We start from the raw sequence: 18,696 nt of genomic DNA on the forward strand, positions 1-18,696 counted from the left end.
TATGTTTTACCTAATAATACATTGTGCTATTTGTGTTGTCCTTTTTTTTTTTTTTAATATTAGATTAGTGATTGTAATTTCCGTTGTTTCATTACTATTGGACATAAATTTGTTGTTAGTTAATAGGAAAACCCAAGAATATTCCACAAGAGTCAAGATATGGAAGAAGAACAACAGCTCCAGCAACTTCAACCACAGGGGATTTGATAAGTATGGCTTACGAAGAAAAAGTGGACACACTCTGTATGACAGACGAGAATAATCCCAAGTGGTGACAACCCACCTCACAGAATCACAGCCGATGAATTTTCTAGTAGTTTGCAAGGATTTACTTCTCTCTAGTTGGGCTTTCATTGGACGATTGAGAGCTTCTGCCTTAAAGTCGAAGAATCAAGACTCTTGTATTGTCCATTAAAGCTTACAACTTCAATTTTTTCTTCAGCTGAGTTGCATTCACAATGATAATGTCTTATTGAAATTAACAAGCAAGACTTAAAAGGGGAACCGTGCATATGTTATTTGAAAACCTAAAAAATAATGAAGAGTAAAAGTGTCTTTTCCATTGGTTCTGTTCCTATTCTAACTATTCAATAGGAGAGGTTTAAGTCCCAGTAGAAATCGTAGGGGAGCTAGCTCTAAATCTTTTACCCTATTATTTTACTATCATCATTATTATAAAAATTACCACTTCTAAATTATCTAATCATCATCAGCATATACAGTATTGTTAAATATAAACCTCTCAAAAATCAAAATCATACTTCATCAAATATTCAAAGTGTCTGTGTTTGGGTGAGACAGCCAGTAACCCGTAAATTTTAATCAATCAAAAAGTAAAAGTAATCATATTCATACATAGACAAAGCCCAAAGGATCTTTCCAGAAAAAATAAAATAAAATAATAATAATAACAGAACAAGTAAGAGCAGGCCACGATGACCTCAATGATTCCCTCTCTCTCTCAAGTCTGAAGTCTGAACTAACTACCCAGGTCTCTAGAGAAACAAGCAAAGCAAAACACCCCATCCAAGAATAAAGCTTCCTGCCATCTTCTGCACGCTCCACAGTTTCTCCTCCGCTCCGCTCTGCACCAAAGAAAAACCAGATTAATTCAATTGAAGAAAGAAAAGAAAACTTCTGGACCTCGAAATTGTAGATCAGTGTTGGTACTTTCTGCCAACTGGCGACAGTTCCCTTCAGACAGATGATTTTCTTTTTTTCCTGTCCTGGTGTGGGGCATTGGTTAGATGAGTTTCGGCTCCACACCGTTGGATATCAAGGTCCATCTGACGGTGTGGAGGCATAATAGGCGTATCAACACCATAAGGTGAATAAAGCACCGACATTAGGAGCCGGTAACATCTCTCTTAATTGGAATCTGAGAGTGCAGTACAGACTCGGACTCATCAATGTCTATGTAGCACCACGAAAGCACGTTAAAGCAAATTTGGCCATTTTCCTTCCCTCTCGAAAATTAGCCGACACACTGCACGACGCTGTCCCACCCTGACCCACTCCCCTGGCCTTGGGAAAATGTGAAGCACCAAGCACAAACAATCAATGGCTTCCTGTTGTTAGGATTTAGGAATGAAGGAAGCTTCCCAATCTATCTACAGTTCTACGCTCTCCAAGAATTTTATCTATTCCCCAACCGGCCACCCCACTGAAGAACCCCATCCCGATTCCCGACACAGTTATTTTAAATCGAAAGAAAATCAAAATACAAAATTTAAAGGTGAAAAAAAAAAAAAAAAGCATGGCCAGATCTGATCTGAAATTCTGAATGTAACGGTCCAGATCACATCTAGCATTGCAGCTAGCGCATGTCAATAGTAGCAAAGAAAGGGTAACGAGAGAAAGTAGATACCACGTCGGCCGCCTGAGATGGTCCGGGAGAGCCAATGTCCTGAGTAGGAGCCTCTGCCGGTGGTGCAGGTGGACTGAGTGCCTTTGGCGACGGAGCGGGAGCAATATGCTTCTTCGCCTTCTTCTTGCTAGGGGTCGGTGCGGGCACCTCCGTTGGAGGGGCGGCCACCGGTGCCGGAGGAGGAACCACAGGCGGACTGGTGGGTGCGGGCACCGGGGGAGGCAATGTAGCAGGTGGAGGCGATGGTGGAGAGCTTACCGGTACCGGAGTTGTCACTGGAGTAGCAGCCGGTGGCGGTGTAGCAACTGGAGCGGGAACAGTCGGGGTAGGTGGAGCAGCCTTAGGAGCTGAAGCGGGTGGAGGAGATGAGACAGCGGTAGGCGGTGCGGCAGTGGGAGCCTTGACAGGAGGCGGGGTCGTAGGTGGTGTTGGAGCAGTTGTGGCAACCGTTGGGGAAGCAGCAGGGGTAGTTGAAGTTCCAGGGGAGGTGGTGGGCGCAGCAGCTGGGGATTGACCGCCTACGCCAGCTACGGCAATGCAGATGAAGGCAAGAGCGAAAACACTCTTCCGATCTATCATTTTGTTTTGTTTTGTTTTCTTCTCTCTCGTACTCGCAGTCGCAGCTGCACTCAATGTGCGATCTCGCCGTATGACCCAACAAGGTAAACTAGGAGAGAGAAAAGGAAAAGGAGTGGGGAGAAGTGGAAGAATGAGGAGAGAATATATAGGCGTTAAAAGTAGGGTTTATTATTTAAGAAAGGTAATTCGTGCCAGAGAAGAGATGGGGGACGGGACGGGACCCATTTGCCCATTTGGTGGAGATAACTCTCAGGAACAAGTTTGCGTGGGTATGTGGCGCCCCAGCCCAGACTGTTAGAGGACCCGACCCCCTTGTCCTTGTACAACGTCTTGTTTGTAGCATATCCGGAATTCGTAATTCGTAATTCGTGGCTCGTGGTGAGTAGTCCTCCACCAATCCACCCTCTCCCTCACCAAGCAAAATAATATCACAGACCTGGGCTTACCACGTCATCAGGTCGATCCATTAGCATTATTACACGTAGCATATGAAATCATTCTTCTTACCCACTCTTCAGACTGACGTAAAATCCCCTCCACCCCGATCTACCTGTCATGATTCCGTTTCTCCTTTTCCGGTGTATTCCCTTATTATTTTTCTTTGATTGACAACTCTCTGGACTCTGGAGTGGAGGCCGAGAAAAAGAAGGGCACATCTTCCTTGGCAAAAAAGCCCATATTGAAGGTTTTAAGTGGGGCCCCTTCCAATGGAGGTTACGAATGGGATTACAACACGTAAGACTAATATATCAATCATTGGTTGTTGTGGGGGGTACTTCAACCATTGGTTCAGTGTGCATTCACTGTTAAGCCAGCTGCCAGCGCACCACGTGGGACCCACAGTTGGTTGTTACCGTGAGACGACCCACTCACCCATGAACCCACAAAAAAAAAAAAAAAAAAAGAAAAATGGTTCTATCTAGAATCTTTTTGGCAAAGCAAGAAAAAGTAGATCTTACGAATTCAATATAGAATTTTTTTCTTCCTGTGAAAAAAGAAATAAATATGAAATTGAAGAGAGAGACATAAACGGTAAAGATTTGGAAGGAGCAAAGATGTAGGTGGAGGGTCTCCCGCTTACCAGAGACCAGAGATGTGGCAGACTGGCAGTGAATAAGGGGGTGGTAGAGGGTCAACTTGGGTTAACGGTCACAGTTTTCGCGCAGCATACTGTTTGGTTGGTTTGACGTAAAAGACTGAACATGATCTATTTAAGGATTGGACTGTTTTAAGGAAATCTTTGTTTTGTTTTCTTTATATATGTTTAGCTTTCTGCCTAATCACGAAAATAAAACCATCTTTTTTTTTTAACTTTTCATATTTGTATTTCTACTCTTTCCAAACTGAGCCTTAGGGGCATTGGAGTCACAAATTAGCAACGGAGTATACGTTTGCTATTTGCATGATCAGAATACCAACTTCACAAAATCTCTCTGCTGCATGGGCTTATGATCTGGATTTATGGGCTTAGAGAGAGAGAGAACAGTTTTATTGGAATAAAATTTAGCTATTAAAAAAAGGAAATACTGCTGAACTTGTTGAGATTGTTGATTTTTTTGGCCAAATCCAACTATGGTAATGCAGGCTATAACTCTGGCTTTGTCCCTTCCGTGGAGCACTGGAATTTGGACACAGCTACAAATCCTAACCCGTACCCCAAATTATGGTGGTAAGTTTGTTTTTTTTTTTAAAAAAATCCTACATTTGCTTCATGTTTTTGTTTTCAATTTTGAGGATTTTTTAATACTAGCTATATTTTGTTTTCTTTCAATATATTAATTAATTCATAATGCATTTTATTCGCGTAAACTAAATTTTGATATTTGTTTTACATTTTAATGCCGTTGCATATTTTTATAAAATCATTTGAATGAATAGTTGAATAGAAATCATAAGTAATATATCTTGGATGGTATTTGGTAAAACTCAACTCTTAACTGTAAAGAGTAAAAAAGATTTGAATGTGGTTCTAAGTCTTCAAGGTTTTGAAAAATCATGATATACTTTATGGCTTGTATATACGTTTGAATACAACTAAACTATTTATATCTGAATGAACGCCTTATAACATCTGAAAATAGCCCCGTTTACAAATCTATCCATGTAAAATGGGAGGAGACTATATAAATATGGAATTTAAAAACAAGGGATTAGCTCACCATTTATTGTGGAAATAAATCGAACTTCAAACTAAGGTTTAAAGTATCAGAAATGTAAGATGTATCGGAAAGATAATTTTAAGGGACATATCAGGATATATTTTGGATACATATAGATACGAATGAAAAATCAAGATATGCATAAATACGTTAAAAAACTTAAATAAATCCTAAAAATATATTAATAGCGACAGTTACAAGTTTTATATGATTGTAAATAAGTTATTTAAAAGTAAAAAAATTGTAATTTAATGGTCTATATACAATTCAAGATATTGGGACACACTTAGTAACTATTCACAAAAGATGGAATAATTAAAACGTGAAAAAACAAAAAAAAAGAACTAAAATGTATATTGATATATATTAGTTTCAAAACAATCAATATAATTCATCTTTATATTTATTAATACATAAATGTTAATAATTAATTCTAACATTTATTGATAAGCATACACTGAGAAAACGAGAAAATTTATTTAACAATAAAAATGCATTAACCTATAAGAAGTAAATGGGTGTGGCTTAGTGGTGAACCTCTAGTTGTTAAAGTCTAATGTCCAAGGTTTGAATCTTGCTATTGCTAAGTTTATAGTTTTATACTAACAAAACAAATTTAATGAGAATGAGGGTTAAGATTAATTAACGAAATTGATGAGAAGATAATTCCAATTAGGCGCTAAAATTGAAATTCAAATTTAAATTACGAAATTTTGAACCTTGCTTCCAAATTTTATATATATATACATATATTAATAAATTATTTTTATTTCTTTACATGTACAATAATAAATACTATATAATACTTTTATTTTTATATGAATTATAATAAATAATTTTTATTAATTCTTAAATATTTGTGTGTAAAATAAATAATAATTTATATATATATATAATTTTTATTTGAACAAATTTCTTAAACTACCCCTAAGGTTTAGGAAATTGACTAACTATTGTTGCAGTATTATCTTAAAGGATCCCTACCGTTTCTACAATTGTACTCAAGCCAGAGAAGATATTCATCATATCCGATCTCGATCCTTTGACAGAGTACTTCTGTAAAGTTTCTCTGTTCAGCAACACAAAGGAATTCGGTGCGTGAGAAGCTAAATCGATCTCAAAAGCATTTACCTGCATTGAAATTGATGTGGCACGAACCGGGCACTCCTAGCTGGTTGCTGACTGGCTCCTAACTGGCAACGGACGGCTCCTGAGAGGAAGAAGATGAAGGATTCCCGGGGGATTTGCCCGGCGGGAATATCTGAATCTTAAGTTAGAACGCTGGGGGAGAAAGCAAAGAGTGTAGGTCGCGCTGGATCACTAAGTTCTCAAGATTAGCTCGAGAGCAAGTAAATTTCAGATAGGATCTCAAATGTTCGAGAGAGAGCTTCCCTTTAACTAGGGAGCTCTTATATAGGCGTTCTTGTCAAATCGGGCGTAACCGCCACTGGGCTTCTGTAGCAGCCGTTACCTGCCAGGGCTGCACAGGTGATCGTTGTAGGGTACTACCCAATTGGATGGGTGACACGTCTCGAGAGGACAGGCACGCCACCATCTGTCAAGAGACATGGGTACAGTCTACCGAATGGACAGGGACTGCGCCGTTAGTCAAGAAACGTGACGCAGTTTGATGGGTACGGTCTTGTCAGATAGAAACTTCCTTGAGAGCATCATTTTGCTTAGTCGCGAGCTACCCTGTCACACAGCGAGCTATCTTGTCGCAAGCTACTTCGTAATGAGCTCCCATGGGTACTTCTAGGTGACCCACATCGGGATTACCTTTGGGGCAGTCTTTCTGCCTAAGTGTTGGAGCGAGCTGGTTACCCTAGCTCGCGAGTTGGGATAGCCTTGGAGTATTCCCTTTCGGTAGCTCAGGGGACCTCGAGCTCCCCCTATAGTGAGCTATTATGTAGCGAGCTGTCCTGCAAGCTCGTTACCTAGTCGCAGTCAGGCTACGGTGCTAAGTTGTTGCTCGTGTTGAATCAGGTCCACGTGTCATTGTCTCAAGGGGTCGGGTCAAATCATCCTCCATCAATTGCCCCCACTCCTCGGGCTAAGAGTGCTACCTTAGTGTGAGGAGTTCATGAAGTGGGACAGGTGGATTTCACCAAAGTTCAAACTTGATTGACTGCCCGCATTAAATGCGTGTGCAGAAGTCAGGAGATTTCTGACATTTCGAACACCGACGTCGAAGTGACTCTTAAATCTGGATGTCGTGCAGCTGTCATTACCTCAATCATGGGAGACGTGCAGCCAGTCACATTTTAGTTTCAAAAGGCGTGCGATCAGCTTGACTGCGAACAGACAGATCTGTCTCAATCTGGGTTGTTGATCTAGGGGCACAGTGGCTATAAATAAGAGGGCCCTCAGGCCTCATTTTCTTTCACGCTAACTTGTTGTCTTCGGATTCTGTCGCGCATCCATCTAATCTGCACGAGCTCTTCTGTTCACACCGTTTCATCTTTCCGGTGAGTCATTTATTTTGTCAATCATGTCTGGGTATCCGTACCACGTTTATCCCCGGGATGGTGACCAGGACGACGATGCCCCCTCGAGCTCGGGGGGAGCTTGGGCAGGCTTTGGAGGCTCGGGAAGCCTCCGGAGATGTGGCTTCTACCTCTCGGGGTAGAGAGCCCGACACCGTCGGTCCCTCCTCTATGACGATGGGGAGACTCAGATCTCTAGTCCGCCATTTTCATCTTCCCGGGGACTTTATCTACGGTCTCCCCTCTAGTAACTTTCCTTGAGAGCATGGCCCCAATGATATAGTAATTTTCCAGGAACAGCTCGAGGCTGGCCTGCGTCTTCCCCTGCACACCCCTAATAGTGGAGGTGTTGAATCATTTTAGCGTCACCATTGACCAGCTCCATCCCAACGCCATCCGGAATGTAGTTGGCACCATTTCCTTGTGCTATGAGTATTGCCTCCCCCTTGATCTCGATACATTTTCTTCCATTCTTTGTATTAAGAATTCCACTCCCGGAGCGCCTCCGGAAAGGCATTCGTATTACTTTTCTCCCCGCCGCGACTTTAAGCTTCTGCACGACCTGTCGAATAAGGTTTCCACCTGGAAGCGGGACTATTTTGTGGTCTGTAACCCCGAGGGGTGGCCCTTCCCAACTTCTTGGAGGGGTGCCATCCAGGACCTCAAGGCTGAGTTGGACTCTGAAACCCGAAAAACGCTGTTGTCCTAGGCAGCTGTAGGCCTTCTCTGTTTAGATTACTTGACCAAGGAGAAGCTCGCGTAGGCTGGCCTAAGCTTGGGTAGGTTGCCTTTTAGGTCGCGTAGTGCCTTGTAAAAATATATCATATGTGTATACATATATTTTATTTTTTTACAAGACTAATACCTTGTGGTTTTTTGGTAGCCATCACGTTTGGTGTTGACGCGCGCCACCTTCTTTCCAGCAACCAAAAGCGTAAGGCTAAGTGGTCGCGTCCTAACCGATCTCCCACTTCTAGGGGCACTGAGTTCGGGTCTGCTGAGCCAGATTTTGTTTCACCACCGCCTGAATTCCCACCGGCCCCATCTGAAGGAGGCGCCGGAGAAGGTGGCCTCAAGGAGGGCGAGCTCCCGAGGTAAGGGGTATTCCTCCTAGTCCTTCCCGCCCATTCCCCTACCCACAGTTCCCAGTAGGGAATTGGGAGGGTGTTAATGACTATTTCGGGCTGGGCGGAAGAGCCGAAGGTCAATCTGCCACAAGGATGTCGCTAGGTGGGGGGAGATGGAGCCCAAGGCGCTCGCCGCGTTTGCCGCCTCCCACTGTATGGTGGTAAGTAGTATTTTCTTTTTCTTCTAGTTATTTCCCTTCTTTGTTGTTCTCTAACCTTAGTCTCTTGTTGGCAGGTGAACACCGCCATCCATGCCATGACCCTCCAGACCAACATCCACTTCGGCGACACTTGCAATCAGAGGGCCATCGTTCAGAAGCTCCAGAGCAAGCTCGACCAAGCCCAAGGCGAGCTCCTTCAGACTCGCAAGGGGAGCGAGGCCCAGGAGCTACTCGCCCGTGACCTGGAGGCATAGATCGCCAGGCTTTCTAAGGAGAGTGCGCGCTACAGGGAGGAGTCGTCGAGGGTGGCAGCGGAGAGGGAGCTCCTTCGCAAATAGATCCGGGACTTGAACACTTCTAGACCGAACTCGGAACTTTGACACCATGGTGGAGGCCGAGCAGGCTAAGGCGGTCTAGGACTTCAAGGACTCCTAAGAGTATCACGACCTCCAAGTGGAATATGGCTCGAGCTCATACCGCTGGTTGGTCTGAAAGAAGTTCTCTGGGCTCAACCTCGACGGCATCACGATAAAGGGCCGGGCTCCCGAGACGGTGGACCAGGCGAAGGAAGGGGAACCTGACTCCCCGGAGGATGAGGATGAGGTGGACCCTTGAGGCTGGTGTTTTTGCTTCTCTACTTTTCTGACTGATTTCTAGTGGTTCCTGGGTGCCAAAACCCGGTTTTCAAAAAATCTTCTTCTTGGGCAGTTGTGCCCTTTTCACTTATTGTTGAACTTTCCCAAGCTGTTTAGCTCAGTTTTTTATTTATGAAGTAATAATGGAATTTTTCTTTTTCTTCCAAGTATGGTGTGCTCTTTTATTTTTTGCCAAAGCGATCTCATCACTCGAGCTGTTAGAGCTACATACCCGAAATAGGGTTTTTCGGTAATTATTACCCCGAGCTATCCCTGAGTGCTTCGAGGCAAAGTATACCACGAAGTAGTTACTGTGCATGTCCGAACTGTATGTTTGTAGGTTGTACCTTATCCGATCCAACTGTTGTGTTGAGACGAGCTATGCTTTGTAGGGTTCAGCCCCAAACTGCTTACGCCTCTAATACTTCATACTTTGCCTTCGCTGGCGAAGCGGCCAAGTATTTCATCGTGCCGAGGTCTTGGTTAGCTCGATGTTTTATCCCTTAGGCTGAGGAGGTGACGTATAGTCTGCCCTTAGAGTTTTTCCATGCCATGGAGGCGACTGAGTCTCATTGCACCGAGGTCGTGTTTACTCGGCATTTTGGCCCTTAGGCTCTGAGAGTGACGCATGGTCTACTCAGTAGTTCGCCCATGCCATGGAGGCGACTGGGTCTCATTGCACCGAGATCGTGTTAGCTCGGCATTTTGGCCCTTAGGCTTTGGGAGTGACTCGTGGTCTACTCAACAGTTACTGGTAATACTGCCTTAAGTTGACAATATTCCATGCCCGAGGTACTTGTTTCCCTTCAAGGGTTTCATGCTCGTATGTTCCTTCCCCGAGCACCCGTTTCACTCGGTAGGGTCCTTTCCCAATTCGGTCCGAGCTTGCCAACGTCGGGTTCAGGTACCATAACTTTATGAAGGACCAGGTCGCCGACGCGGAGGTTCCGCTTCTTGACCCGGGCGTTATAGTACCGAGATACTCTTTGCTGGTAAGTTGCGGTCCTAATATATGTGAGGTCCCTTACTTCGTCGAGCAGGTCGAGGTTGGTGCGTAGCTCGTCTTCGTTTGTCTTGTCATCATATGCTTCTAGTCGTAGTGAGGGGACCTCGATCTCAGCTGGAATGACTGCCTCAGTGTCGTAGGTGAGGTTGAAGGGAGTTTCTCCTGTGAAGGTCTTCTCGGTGGTTCGGTAAGCCCACAGAACACTGGGTAGCTCATCTGCCCATAGTCCTTCAGCTCGGTGTAACCGTGCCTTCAGTCCGCGAAGGATAGCTCTGTTCGTGACCTATGCTTTACCGTTTGCTTGTGGGTGTGCGACTGAAGTGAAGTTCTATCGGATCCCCATGTCTTGGCATCACTTTTGGAATTTGATGTCCTCGAATTGCTTACCGTTATCAGAAATCAATACCCGAGGTAACCCGAAGCGGCACACTATGTTCTTCCAAAAGAAGTCCTGGACGTTTCGGGCTGTGATCGTTACAAGAGGTTCAACTTCTACCCACTTGGTGAAATAATCCACTACTACCACTAGGAACTTCCTCTGGCCTGCTGTTGGTGGAAATGGTCCGAGTATATCGTTGCCCCATTGTGCGAATGACCATGGGCTGGTAAAATACTTGAGATCGACAACGGGCTGGTGATGGATGTTGGCATGCTTTTGGCACTTGTCACACTTCCTGACGAGCTCAATAGCGTCTGTTTTCATTGTTGGCCTGTAGTATCCCTATCGTAGTGCTTTCTGGGCGAGGGCGTTGCCCCCCAAGTGTCCGCCGCACAGGCCCTCATGAATGTCGCGGAGTACGAGCTCGGCTTCGGAAGGTTGCAAGCAGCGCAGGTAAGGGAGCCTGTAGGATCTTTGGTATAGCCGTTCGTCTATCATGACGTATTTGGTCGCCTGATGCTCTACCCTTCTGGCGGCATTGCGATTTGTAGGGAGGGTCCCATGTAGCAGGAAGCTCACGAGCGGGTCAATCCAGCTCGACTTTGCTTGAACGACAGGAGTGACCTCCTCTGCCCCGCTGAGAATGCTAGGCCGAGGCAGGTTCTCTATATACACGGTTCTCATGGTGTTATTACTGGTGCTAGCTAACCGGGACAGGGCATCGGCCTCAGCGTTCTCCAACCTCGGGACTTGCCTGATGAAGTGACTGGAAGTTGAGCCGAGCCTCTCTTACTTTGGCTAAGTAGGCAATCATAGTTAGTTCGCGAGCTTCGTATTCTCCTGTGACCTGATTGACCACGAGCTGGGAATCACTACAGATGATAATGTGCTTGGCTTTCATTTCTTTGGCTAGAGCTAGCCCGACTATCAACGCTTCGTACTCTGCTTCATTGTTGGATGCTGCAAAGTCGAAGCGTAGTGCGTACTCCAATTTCGTGCCACTTAGTCGCGAGTTACCCTGTCACGCAGTGAGCTATCTTGTCGCGAACTACTTCGTAGCGAGCTCCCAGGGGTACTTCATGGTGACACTCATAGGGATTGCCTTTGGGGCGCGGTCTTTCTACCTAAGTGTTGCAGCGAGCTAGTTACCATAGCTCGCAAGTTGGGATAGCCTTGGAGTATTCCCTTTCGGTAGCTCTGGGGACCTTGAGCTCGCGCTGTATCGAACTCCCCCTATAGCGAGCTATGACGTAGCGAGCTATCCTGCAGGCTCGTTACTTAGTCGCAGTCAGGCTGCGGTGCTAAGTTGTTGCTCGTACTGAATCAGGTCCATGTGTCATTGTTTCAAGTGGTCGGATCAAATCATCCTCCATCAGAAATGTCTCTCTTCGTGTCAATGCCATTGCCACTACAACTTCAAGAGGCAGTTTTTTTATTTCCCCCCTCCTATATCTACATATGTATAAATCTTTTTGTTTTTCCACTCTTTTACTCTTTTGCAAATTTCACCTCAAGCGCAAAAGAGGTGCTTTTTCAGATCTCTGATCATATCTTGTATAGTTTTCACTGAACTTCCGCCACCATCGTTATTGCCATGAACAAGTATATTCCGATGATAAGACATAGAGCTTCCGCGAGACCCAGATTCACCGTTCCTGTTTTCTCGAATTCTGCAAAGGCAACTTACTTCTGCTCATGAGCACGTGCAATGGCGGCTGGTAGTGTTTCTGTCAAAGAAGAGAAGGAACAAGGGAAATGAAGAGAAAAGAGATGGAGGGTAGTATTGTATTTTAAGAATATTTATACGTGTGTATGGATTTTAACACGTACGTTAATAACAAGAGGAGATAGTCTATTGTCAAAAATAGTACAGATACTTTAAGATAATAGTCAAACACTAAGGGTAGAGTTAATCAATTAGATAAACCTTAGGTGTATTTAAAGAAATTTGCCTTTTTTTATTTATAAGAAGTTTGGCTCACATTCGAGTTCAAGCAGAGCCAAGCTCAAACATATGAACTTTTGAGAAATCAAATTCAAGCTCAAATCTCTAACTTGAATGGAGCTTCAGTTTAATGAACTTTTGGCAAATTGAACTCAAGTAGCCAGATATTTGGCTTGGCTCTACTCTAATCCACCCCTACTTGGGTTCAAGTAGCCAGTTTAATTCAACCTAAGGTGTACTTAAAGATATTGGGCTTAAGCTCAAGACCTAGGCCCAATGGTTTAGTTGGGCTTGGGCCTGAGTATATTGTATTAATACAGAGACAAAGCGAACCTTGAACAAGTCTGGTAAGGTTTAACAACATGATGCAAGTCCGTGATGGCAACTAAGGTTATCAATGGGTCGGGTTTGGGTTGTAATCTGTCTGAACCCAAACCAATTTGCACGGGTTAGAATAGGTCCAGTTCAAACTTAACCGTTCAAAATATTTTTTTAGATTATTGGATTGGATTGGAACATTACAGTAATGGATTTATTTTGAACCAGGTTGGGTTGGATCAATATCCAGTCCATTGACAGAAAATAAGAATGACAACTATTTAAATTAAATAAATTCAAAATTGTCCCAATTTACGTATTGATTCACATTTGCACCTGGGATTGGTTTGGGTAAAATCATTCGGGGTTGTACAGTAGGAATTGTGAATCCATGTAGTCCCTGTTTTGTAACTTGTAGAAGTTAAAAGCATGATTTCTCCTTTATTTCTTTTACTTATTTAAGTGCTTTGGCAAAATAGTTTAAGCATTTTAAAATAAAAGGTGGGGTTGGATTTTGGAATTAATGATAAAAAAGAATGTAAGCCAGCACCCAAGACCCACCAACCATGAATTTTGTACAAGTTCTAGAAAGAAAGAATGAACCACATACAGTGTACAGATTTTATTTAACCAAAATAAAAGGTAGTTCGTCGCTGTCCTACCAAATCCAATATTGTCCATATCATCATCGTTGTATGCAATTTTAAGAGGAAATTAACGAATGACACGTGATTTCTTTCTCCTAGCCTTCACCTCTGGTAAAATTTTCCAACTTTGAAATGTTCAAAGAATAAGGTTAGACTGATATATCCAATGACAAGTGCTGAAAAGCACATAGCCATCTACTTTTACTCATTAAAGCTTAATTACATTCATTTGTATTTGTATGGCTTCTCATTAGCATCCATGACCCACCGTTTTTCTCCATTCTGTTTATTATTTTTTCTTTACAAACCTCTATCATGTATTAGTACAATTCGACCGAGAAGCTTTCATAAGTTGCTTGATGACAATTACATACAAGAACACCAATATGTTGGCCTTGTGGATGTTATGGACAGACCACCTAATCCAATGAAAATAACCTCAACCCAAGCCACTCATTTGCCAATCTCGCACGGTGGCCAAACAAGTTAGACAAGTGCTGGAGTTGATGGATCTTTTGCTTTACAGAACAAAATTTATGAATCTATATAATAGAGTTAGTGGCCTTCGGAAGCAAGGAAGGTCTAGATTAGTCATTGGCTGTCTTGAGGAGAAATCTTCTCTCCCAAGGAATATAATAACCATGCTTGTAGAGCATTGTAGGGACATAATTATAGAAGCCAACATCCCTAATTTAAGTATTTACACGTGTTCAAATAAGCTAATAAATTATGGATTATCTAGTACATTAAGTTAGGTCATAATAGGCCGTCTATTAATCATGCTAACTCAACCCAACTTCAATGTTAATTACATTTCAATGGGCTTTTGGAGAAGGGTTACCCACAAGTAGACCGGGCAATCGGGTTGGGTTAATGTATTTTGGGTTGATTTCGGATCGGGTTGAATTTTGCGTTGGGTTGTCAAATGCTGTTAGACCCTAACCTTAAATGTTCGGGTTAGGGTTGACCCATGAGTCAATTCGGGTCATCCCAAAAAATAATTAAAATTTAAAAAATAAAGAAAAAATACATGAAAAATGTAAAAATTAAAAGAATTAACCTTAAAATTCTAAATATAAAAACTTGAATATTTAACAATTTAAAGAGTAAACACTAAAAAGTAAAGATTAAATAGAAAAAATTAAATAATCCCAATTAGATTTGACAATCGATCAGCGGGTTGACCCATGACCCAACCCAACCCAACCCAATCCCATTTTTTTTTTTTTTTTTGAGTTGGGTCGGATCGAGTCATTTCACATTCGGATTGTTAAATATGAGACCCTAACCCTATTTTTTCGGGTTGGGTTGGGTTGGATTCGCAGATTGGGTCAACTTTTTGCCAGATCTACCCACAAGGTGTTTTCATGTCAGCAGAGGATTATGAGTAACAAGAGTAACTCTTTCTCTCTCTCTCCCTCTCAACCATGCATGATTGTACCTCACCTAATAGATTTCTTGTCTCTATGTGTGGTTTAAGTTGGTATCAGAGCCCATAGTACTATCAACAAACATCTCTTCCTCTTGTTCTGAAACCAACCCTATCCAAGCTAAACTTCTTTGTCCAAATCAAGTTAAGTGGAGAAAATTACATTTTGTGAAGGGCACAGCTTTTTGCCTTTTTCAAAACACAAACCTGATGCTATTCATGTGTTTTGAAATTAAAAACTTATTATGCACCAAAACCAAATACTTTCAGTTCGATCGATTGGGATGGGGAGTATCGGTCCTTGGCTACCTACTTTGGTCACTTTGGCACTACACATCGATTGTCATACCTACATACCCATGCCCAAAATGGATCTGCATCTGCAAAGAGGAAACACAGACCACACTTACTGTTCTGATGATGCCATTTATTGATATTTCTATTGCTGCAATATAGGCTCCAATGTTTTCAAAACCCGACAGGACCGGATAGTAGGACCGGAAAAACTAGGAACCGATCATCTAAATGGTTCCGTTTAACCCCAAAACTGTTTTTCGGCCAAAAATCATTGATTTAATAAGTGAATCGCTGACCCGGGCTGTTGGACTGTCAAACCATTTGACCTGTAATGGTTTTTGGCCTTTTTCTGAGTTTTTAATTTTTTTATTATTTTTTATCAGAGCAGGCTATCCATTTAGGCCAGATAGTCACTGTTTGAACTAGGAACCGGACCCAAAACTGTTCCCTGTCTGGCCCGGTTTTAAAAACCTTGATAGGCTCGATGCGTGCACCTTGCCCTCTTCCTGTGGGCCCACCACCTCGATCGGTGTTTTTCTTTTCTCCACCATTTGCTCTCTAATATGCTAACCTCATCGCCACACTGCTCTGCTCTCATGGGCCTTCTAGGTTAGGCCCCTTTATTCCAGTCCAGATATTATTGATAGTTCACATGCTTTAGATGTCTCTACACTGTGCTCCGGCCCATCTCCTACTATTCTTCAGACCTGTTCCATAGACTCTATTATGAACGACTCTCGGGCCATCTCTGATCCACCACCACCTGAACCGAACTCAGCCCCTTCTCGCCATCATCTAAATAGTAACCCGCTTGCAGGATAGGACACGTTGTCCTCGGGTTCTTATGGCCACTAAGGCTTAGCATGAAAGGAGTACAAATACAAATTTCTACAGTACAAATACATATAAATTAACACAAAATACAGGGCTTTGCACTCCATATATATATTCTTTCCAAACTGAGCATAAGTATCATATTCCACCAGCATTACTTGCATCATGTACAGAGGCTGAATCTGAGCCCACTTGCTTCAATGGCTTCAAGTCATGATGTGAGAGGAATTTGATGCCTTAATGAGAAACAACAATTGGTCCTTGGTTCCACCTAAACCTAAACTAGCTAGGTATGAAAATTGTTAGCACTTAGCAATAAATAGACATAAAATAATGGTACCATCAAACGGTATAAGGCCCATTTTGTGGCCCATGGGTTTTAAAAACACCACTATTAGTTCTGTTGCGTTCTCTTTATTGTCTGGCCAATACGAGTATACGATAACTGGACATAAAGAAGAATGTGTTTCTTGATGGGCTTCATTGATACCACTCAGCCCAACTTTGTTTGTCATCTTCAAAGGCTTACATGAGCTGAAACAGACCCCTAGAGCTCGATTTCAGCAGTTGGCCACGTTTCTTGCCTCTCTGGGTTTTCATGAACCTAATGCTGATAGGGGGGGGGGGGGGGGGGGGGGGCAACTATTGTCTATTGGGGTGGAGAGTAGAGGGAAGGAAAAAATTTACAATCACAAATAGGGATTTCTGAACCAATAGAGGGGGCCATGACTCCTTGGTCCCCTGACGTGAGTTCAAACTTTAAAGAGATAATGATACCCTTACTTCTCTCTAGGGGTGTCAATGATATTTGAAAATCCAATTTCGAATTCGATATTCGACATAATTGAATCGAATTCGGGTAATTCGAATATCTAATTGATCGAATTCGGATATTTTATTCTTATCGAATAGTTGATCGGATTCGAATTCGGATATGATCTGATTCGATTCGATAATATCTAAATTCGACTAATTATTTAATTCTTATATATAATATATAAAATATTTTATATAATAATTAAGTTATATAAATAATTTATATATTTATATACTTTATATTAATAAAATATTTATTAATTATTTAAAATAGTTAACTAATCGAATATTTGAATATTTAATCGGATTCAAATTCGAATATTAATTTTTAATATCCATCAGATATCCAATCAAATTCAAATATCGGATTCAAATTTGGATATTGCCCGATCCGATTCGAATTTGATCCGTTTACACCCTTATTTTTTGTATCTTATAATAATTTCCAGATATACAAACTCTTGTACTCGAGTTCGGATTTCCTGCACTTGGTTACGTGTGTCTTCGAGTGCATTCCCAAATACATTACGACATGTCAGACTTTGCACTGCATCCCAGGTCATATTGCGAGTCATTTAACGGAACCGTTTGCATTTTCTTTAATATCTCAATTTTTTCAAACCAAAAATTTAAAAGAGAATAAAAATAGATACTTTTTTGACCACCCAGTTCGACAGACAGTAAAAAATACATAGAAAATTGTTCAGACCTGGACCTTCCATGGGGCGGATGCCATTAAAGAACGATTGCAGGGAAAAAAATTCTGGTGTTGAATTGTTTATACTGAAGTGGTAACATAGCTTCTCCATAGTAAACTTGGTTTCTCTAAGTCAAGGTTCAGTGTTTCTTATTCCGCAAATGAGAACTGAAGCAGCAAACCTAGCCCTGCAAACCTTGCTATTTTGATGACTTTATAGTGTATACTATATCCAATTGATTGAGGTAAAGATTCAAAAATCTTGAAGTTGGGATAAGTTCAAGGGCAAAATTAATAAACGTTAACATGCTTCCTAATTTGTGAAGTTTCCATTGTGTTTCTGTTCATGATTTTTTTTCAATACCATCATTAGAAAACAGAGTTGCCATTTTATAAATTTGACTTAAAAAGGGAGTTATTACCGAACCTAGTTCATAATGGGTTGCAGGTGTAGGTGTTTTGAAGAAAGTAGAGTACTCAAGTGAAGAAGAAAAGATGGGCACCTGAAACAATTTCTTGCAAATGACTTCCACCCCAATTTCGTTTTTCAATACTCATCGGGCAAGATTTCAATACCCTTATTTTCCTTTGAGAGTTTTCTGTCGCAATGTCTTCATTTGTGGAGATCATCATGTATGGAGTGATAGATTTGTGCCCATTCACAATAAACTTTTCTAATTTCTTCATCCCATGTTTCATGAGGTATGGGAAGTAGAGTGTATAGATCTCTATTTGGAGTTCTGATTTCTCCTTCATTTTCTGCTAAACAAAGAAAAAGTGATTAGGGTTTTATAGACAATATTAGAGTTTGTGATGGAATAGTCTTGTGGTTAAAGTTTTCACCTTTTCTTTTATTTTTTTTTAAGTAATAAAAAAAAACTAACAGAGGCAAACTGGCCGTTTAAATGGTTCGCATATTTGAGTTGGAGTGCTATGCAAATTCTAATGTTGCACACACAAAACCGGATGTAAGAAATCAGAACTCCTTGTAGTCTCTCTCTATTTATATATATATATATATATATATATATATATATATATATACTTGCATCAATGGAAGATCATCTTGATATTCTCATCCAATAAATCTCTTGTGCCCATCTGTCTCCCTCCACCCCTAAGAAATTTTTTAATATAACTTTAAAAGTTGGTATAGCCTGCGGGCCCGAAGCTTGGATGGAAGGGTCATAACTCCAAAGGTGATCTCATTTGTTATGGTTCAATCCTTAAAGCTGAGTGTCGGGCTTTGCAGTTAGGGGTCCAAAGCTACGTACAGGTTGATTTTATTCCAATGCATGTGAGGCTATCAATCTC

General features: G+C 41.8%; 1 protein-coding gene and 1 long non-coding RNA gene across 2 annotated transcripts; one reads left to right on the forward strand and one right to left on the reverse strand.

The window, feature by feature from the left end:
• Nucleotides 1–727: 727 nt before the first annotated feature.
• On the reverse strand, nucleotides 728–2,577 carry LOC104611669 (uncharacterized). The gene is made up of 2 exons (XM_010278837.3): nucleotides 1,868–2,577; nucleotides 728–1,085 (listed from the first exon to the last, which is right to left on the reverse strand). Exons 1-2 carry the CDS (start codon nucleotides 2,444–2,446, stop codon nucleotides 996–998), a joined length of 669 nt encoding a protein of 222 aa, XP_010277139.3. The 5' UTR covers nucleotides 2,447–2,577; the 3' UTR covers nucleotides 728–995.
• Nucleotides 2,578–2,584: 7 nt separating this feature from the next.
• Nucleotides 2,585–12,227, forward strand: LOC148803757 (uncharacterized). Its single transcript, XR_016080060.1, has 4 exons — nucleotides 2,585–4,115; nucleotides 5,568–7,870; nucleotides 7,975–8,379; nucleotides 8,454–12,227. It is a non-coding gene; the product is annotated as an uncharacterized LOC148803757 (long non-coding RNA).
• The last annotated feature ends 6,469 nt before the right edge of the window (nucleotides 12,228–18,696 follow it).

Source organism: Nelumbo nucifera, chromosome 1, assembly GCF_055504915.1.
Source record: "Nelumbo nucifera cultivar China Antique chromosome 1, China Antique-T2T, whole genome shotgun sequence".
NCBI classification, from domain to species: domain Eukaryota; kingdom Viridiplantae; phylum Streptophyta; class Magnoliopsida; order Proteales; family Nelumbonaceae; genus Nelumbo; species Nelumbo nucifera.